Source organism: Bison bison, unplaced genomic scaffold (assembly GCF_000754665.1).
Source record: "Bison bison bison isolate TAMUID 2011002044 unplaced genomic scaffold, Bison_UMD1.0 scf7180017864462, whole genome shotgun sequence".
Lineage (NCBI taxonomy): Eukaryota > Metazoa > Chordata > Mammalia > Artiodactyla > Bovidae > Bison > Bison bison.
The window spans coordinates 3086780-3093493 of NW_011495024.1; the positions used below are offsets into that span (position 1 = coordinate 3086780).

The 6714-nt window shown below is 38.7% G+C and overlaps 1 protein-coding gene across 1 annotated transcript in view; it reads left to right on the forward strand.

Annotated features, from left to right (window-relative positions):
* The window catches only part of ACTN2 (actinin, alpha 2), an 80206-nt gene extending 73721 nt beyond the window's left edge, over positions 1-6485 (forward strand). Inside the window, exons 19-21 of the mRNA XM_010860113.1 lie at positions 547-612; positions 2712-2870; positions 4371-6485. Coding sequence (XP_010858415.1) covers positions 547-612; positions 2712-2870; positions 4371-4529 — 384 coding nt within the window. The 3' untranslated portion in view covers positions 4530-6485. The remainder of the gene's footprint in view (positions 1-546; positions 613-2711; positions 2871-4370) is intronic.
* The last annotated feature ends 229 nt before the right edge of the window (positions 6486-6714 follow it).

Genomic DNA, 6714 nt, shown 5'->3' on the forward strand with positions numbered 1-6714 from the left:
AAAAAAAGAACTCCTTTCATACTAGCTCTCCCTTCCCGCCGCCCAGTAAAAGAATTAATAGAAGTTTAAGTTAAGGATTCTACGTCTTGGAGGGACTTGGGCCTGAGAGTGGCTGTAGCGTGACTGCAGCATGAATCCTAGCCCTGCTGTCATCTTTGGGGGACTTTTACAAGCGAGGTCTGCCTGGGGCCTCAAGAGTGTGAGGCGTTCTCACAACACATTGTGTTCGGTCATCAGTGGGTGGCAGTGGGCAGCTTCTGACATGGTCATTTTCAGTAGCACTGGGTATTCCTCCTGCTTTCTAAGGTGTGGTCTCCATTTCTGACTGCTGTTTACCTTCCTTCCCTACTTTTTCCTTTTTAAGAAATTATTTTGTAATGTAATGTCCCTGTGTTGGGCCTGTCCTTTCTGTAAATCAGACCTTTAAAAATTCTTTGGCAGATGTCAAAGTGTCCCTTCTCTTGCTGGATTTTGTTCCCTGGTCAAGTCGAGTTGTTTATTTTGCGTCTAACACTCAACTTCTTTCTTCTTTCTTTTTGTTGAAAGAGGAAGAATGGTCTAATGGATCATGAGGATTTCAGAGCCTGCCTGATCTCCATGGGTTATGACCTGGTAAGACAGAAGTTGAAATTTTACTACTATGATATTTTACTGAGCTTATTTAGGTTTGTATTTTAGAAGACAACTGCCTTAAACTGTGGCAGCCCACTTGGGATTGTTTCATTTACCAAGGTTACTAGGTAACATTGACAGTTTGCCTGGTACCATATGAAAATGACTTCCTGGAGTCAGAACATGTATTTTCATTCAGTCATTGGTCAGCTGGTTTTTCCCCTGTGGAGGAAGATAACATAAAACTTTCCTGATGGTTTTTAAACAGCATTATTTGAGAGATAATTTACATACCCTACAATTTGCCCATTGAAAGTAGACACTTCAGTGGCATTTCCTCCTGATTTTCAAAGTGTTTTTTCCTCTAGTATTTTAGAAGGTAAAAAGTTTTTAGTGGGCTTTCCTGGTAGCTCAGTGGTAAAGAATCGACCTGCCAATGCCAGAGACACAGGGTCGATCCTTGATCAGAGAAGATCCCATGTGCCTTGGAGCAACTAAACTCATGCACCGCAACTACTGAGCCTGTGTTCTAGAGCCTGGGAATTACTACTGCTGAGCCCACGTACCACAGCCACTGAAGCCTGTGCGTCCTAGAGGCTGTGCTCTATAACAAGAGAAGCCACCACAATGAGAGGCTTTTGTGCAACGAGAGAGTAGCCCCCACTCTGCAACTAGAGAAAAGCCCACGCAGCAATGAAGACCTAGCACAGCCAAAAAATTAATTATTAAAAAAATGTAAAATCAGCTAAGAAATCTTACATTTCCCTGTGGGTTGTGAGTACCTGTATTAACCTTACTTCTGTGTTACCTGTTAACACATTACTGACCAAAGACATATTAATATGTCTTTTGTTACCTGAACATTATTGACTGGAAATGTGAGAGTGATATAATTTACGTCATCATGCGAAGCTGTTAGAACTTAAAATTGGTCAAGGGTTCATTATGCAAAACTTAACGATTGTTGTTATCATTCACATTTTGCCCCATTAGCTTCTTGTCCCAACTTGTGTATATTATAAACACAAGCTTATTACCATAAAATTTTTAAAAATGATGCATAGCGAAATTTTGAGTGAAGAATTTTTCAATGAATTTTATGCAAATTCTTTCTCTGATTGTCCGAGTGACATGTATACTTTAGTATCTCGTAATATGATAGTTCTTCCAAATATAGTTCTGATTCAGCCAATGTGAAAATTAGACCAACAAAAAGACAAAATATCTTAGTGATTGATTCTGATACGGAAAGTGAAAATGAAACTCATTGTGCTGGAAGAGACTATATAGGTGTCAGGTGTAATTATTGAATGTAATAACCCACAAAGTGTTAGTGAAGTAACGTATTAATTTTTGGCCAGTCAAAGCAAAAATTACTGTCCTACAGGCTTTCGTTTCTGCGAAAATCCCCCAGTCAATAATGACTTAATATGTAATGTTGTTTAAACATGAATTACTTTGATGCATCTCCCCTTTCAAATAACCACTGTGAGAGCCCGCCTCTAACCTGCCTTCTGTTTGGCAGTATTATTCTTCTCAATTATAGCCTGAGAAAAGGCCTAAGTCTCTGAATTCTTCTTCCATAATTATGTTAAGTCCCAAGGCAACAGGGCTTCCCTGGTGGCTCAGCAGTAAAGAATCTGCCTGCCAGTGGAGGAGATGGGAAACGTGGGTTTGATCCCTTGGTCAGGAAGATCTCCTGGATAAGAATATGGCAACCCGCTCCAATATTCTTGCCTGGAGAATCCTATAGACAGAGGAGCCTGGTGGGCTACAGTCCATGGGGTGACAGAGAGAGTCAGACATGACTTAGCAACTAAACAACAACAACCCAAGGCGACATGGATCAGAAAGAGAAAGGAATTCGGACATCAGGAGCTTCCGGGTTGATGCTGTAGCTACATTTCAAAATCCGTTAATAACAGTAAACTTAAGTCGCCCATAAGGGGAATCTGTTCCAAACGTGGAAGGGAAGTGCAGGGAGTATTTAAGTTTTCAAGCAAAAAGGAACTTGCATGCCAACAGGTAAAAGCGGGAAAGCAGCACAGTTAGGAGTTGTGGACTGTTGAAGTCAATGTTTCCTTGCAACCTTGCCTCAGGGTGAAGCTGAGTTTGCCCGCATCATGACCCTGGTGGATCCCAACGGGCAGGGCACCGTAACCTTCCAGTCTTTCATCGACTTCATGACCAGAGAGACGGCTGATACCGACACGGCCGAGCAGGTCATCGCGTCCTTCCGGATCCTGGCTTCTGACAAGGTCTGCATCGACACATTTTCTTCTGCCTTTTTGACAGTCTGCTGCTTTATTCCAATAAGAATGGAAGCAATGTTGCAAATAATAATGATTTTGATACTGCTGCCTTTTATACCACATCTGCACTGAATTCAGAAAGCACTTAAACGTAACGCTGGTGTACTCGGAAGAGGCTAAACACAGACATTCTGTCTTGGCATTTGTGCTTGGTCCTTATGGGAGTTTCATAGAAGGAACCAGAAGTATGAATTTTGCAGTTTTTTTGTGTGTGTTTTTCTGGTTCAACCCTACTTTACATTCTGGATTGGTAGATAAGATTTCTGAAAGATGAAACAGTGCAATTCAGATGTTAGAAAACTGAGAACCTTCTCCCAAGGATCAATGACACTGACTGTGCCCAGCCCTTGGAGCAAAGTTGAATAGAGCCATCCATTCTTTGTAAAAATTGGCAAGTTTTTCATTACATGTAACCTAGAAATTAAGTAGGAGTTTAATTGCAAGTTTAGAATTTTCAAATCTCCCAAAACAATATTAAAACTTTTCAATATGTATAAGTTCAGTTTGGGATATGATCCCTTTGTCTTGTGTTCTAGCTGAAAGGGAAAGGAAGTTAGGATTCTAAAACACATCGGCTTGGCCATGTTTATTACCTTAAAAAAATCTTATCTGACAACATAAACTATCTTTAAAATAATTATGTTTGTTTTAAAATGAATCCTTTATCATGTGGATAGGGGTTGAGGGGAGAAGGTCCAACTGGTTTAGGAGATAATAAACCAAGGCTTATCTAACACACCCAAAGCCCTACTATATATTACAATATATTTGCTCTTTATTTATCTTGACCTATCAGTCTATTTTATGAGAATTATCCTATTTTCTCTTGGACATTTGACATTAAAAACAAAAGACTCCATTGTTCATTGTCAGTTTAGTTTTGCTTTAGAAGGAGTTTTTCACCAGTGGCAACATGCCTCTAGTTTTTTAATAAATTGTGTAGGAAAGCAAGCACATATCACATGTATTTTTTAAAAACCACATTGATCATTTTAAATTAAATATTCCTATATTTTCATTAGTGTATGGTATAAACCAACCTCCCCTTTATCTTTCTGTATGAAATTTACATCATAGTATTTTTCACTAATATTATCGCTCAATTTGAGAAGTGTTGATGGTACTGCTCCCTTTGTCTCTGTGAAGCATTTTAAATTTCCCACTGGCCAGAAGACAAATTACAAGTAAAACTCAGCCTTTGGTTGGCTGTCTGGTACTGTGCCTGTTAGACTCCCTACCTTTAGTCTTTTATTTTTTTATCTTTATCTTATTTTGGAATATAGTTGATTAACAATGTTGTGTTAATTTCAGGTGTATAGCAGACTGATTCAGTTAATCCTTTTTTTAACAATTAAACAAATGCAAGAAGTATGTCAGTATTTAAACCATTTAAGTTCCAGTGTGTCTTGCCATTGATTTTTAAAACATGTGTGTACTGTTTTCCAGCCATACATCTTGGCGGAGGAGTTGCGTCGGGAGCTGCCCCCAGACCAGGCCCAGTACTGCATCAAGAGGATGCCTGCCTACTCAGGCCCAGGCAGCGTGCCCGGAGCCCTGGATTACACCGCATTCTCCTCCGCACTCTACGGGGAGAGCGATCTGTGAGGCTGGGGTTTTGTAGTCGCTGATTAGAACGCAATAAAAGCTGAAGTCACAGTTTGTTTCTTGGAAACTTTGACAAGCTTTATTACGTTGTAGAGGGAGAACACTTTTTTCGCAACTCAGTTATTGCCAGCAGTGTAAGATGGCTGAAGTTAAGTTTTTCTAGTAGATGACATAGCGTACTTTATAAGTAGGTTTCTTTACTTCTGAGTTTTTAGCTAAGTGCAATGAAATATCAGGGGTTATAAAACAAAGCCAATCCTTGAGTAGTGTGAAATTAGGAAGACCTAAGGATAGAAGGAACATACAAAATGGGAAAATTCTGAAATACCCAAGATTCAAGACCAGAAAAATAATAGTAAATGTTTGACATTAAAAAAAAATTCTTCATATATATAATATGTTTATATGGTTATCTCTTGGGGAATATATTTGGGATACTGGTGTTTTACTTTCTGGCTTATCCAAAGATTATATTTAAGATAAATGGTAACTGTCATCTCGTTAGCTGAATTGAATATTGTGAACTTCCAGAGAATAGAAACAGACACCCCAAAAGACTTTTAGCACTTAAAACATTTTAGGTAGAAATCATAGTCAGCTCTTCTTTATTTAGGACTACGTGGTCCAGTTAGTGGATTGCAATGCCTTACTCATACTGCAAAGCAGGAACCTCACCATGGAAATGTTTCATTGCCAGGGAGGAAGATGGAATCACTAGGTAAAATGTGTTTGGGGGGGATTATTTATTGATTCCAGGTTTCTGTGCTTTTTTTAGAGCTTGTTAGTATGTTAGAGTCTCACGAGATGACCATATATAAGTGCTCTGTTTTTAAACAAACAGGTGTCAATAGCAATAGTTATGATGGGGGACAAGTCAAAAGCTGCTATTTTTATAGCTCTCCAGGCAGAATTTCTCCTTTTTTTGCCTTTTAGTTTTACTATCTGATAAAGAGAAGGTGTTAGAGGGAGGAGTTGGTAGGAAAGGACTAATTCTCACCAACAGTAGAGGTAAGTTCTTTAACTGCAGAACCTTTACATACTTCAGGTGGATTCATTTTGTGTAGCAGGAATTCTTGATGTTTCTGCCCGCTCTCAGTGAGTGTCCCCACTGTGATTGGATGGGGCATTGCCACACCTCCTTCCATGTCTATGTGGAAGCCCCTTGCAGAGGACACCGATGGCTCCTGCCACCCATATCTGTCAGCTTTCATTCATTTTTCTGCTCATGCTGCTGTTTGCTGTACCTCCCCTGTTTTTCCATCTTGTTGACAGCTTGTAAAGAATAAAGCAGGAATTCTTTTTATATCTGAATCCTTAATGATCAGATGAATTACAAACAAACAAAAACAGTTGTAAATAGCAATTGAAGTGTTACTAGAAAAACAGTCATGTGCCTGTTAACCTATAGTCTTTTTCTTCAGATTTTTCTAGATTTCCACCAGTAGCTGGAAATGGGATATTTTCCATTCATGACTGTCCCGTAACTTAATATTTTTACACAATTGGCCCATTTAGAACCTTCAACCTTTGTAAGTTTCATTTAATTTGCTTCATTTGATTAAGTAGCTGATAGTTTACAGATTTCTGAAATCTGAGTCCTTGAGTTCAGTGCCAGACACTTTTGGGGTGGTGTTTAGGTGAACTGTGACTCCTTATTCTACTTCATGCAGGTGCTATATTCTAGCTGTATAGGGAGAAAAACGGGAAGATATTCTGCCTTTGAGGCTACTAGTGGGAATTTGTGGTGTTTTACAATTGGTGTAGGTGGTTCATCTTCCTAAAATTTTAGTTTCTTTACAACATTCAAGCAAGAGAATGGATCAACACTATCTGCTAACAAATGAAAAAGGGAAATAAACTCTGAAACACTTAATAAACATGTTTGTACTCTCATTTTAGAAGTTATTTTTATTTCTGAAGCTGAATTATTGATTAAACTTAATTTGTAAAAGAAAAGGAATCCCTGTTTTATTATTATTATTATTTCAACTAATAACCAGTTTCTTTGGTTAACCACAAACTTTCCTCACTTAAAATTTCCATCATCACTTAAAACTCTCATTTGGTTTAGCATTTGCCTTGTTTAAAGAATTAGAGACTGGCTTGTTGGGTAGAGGGTAAATTTGAGATGAGGAATTAAGATTGGCCCAGTTAGAGGTGAGTGATGAATGGACTAGGGAACGAA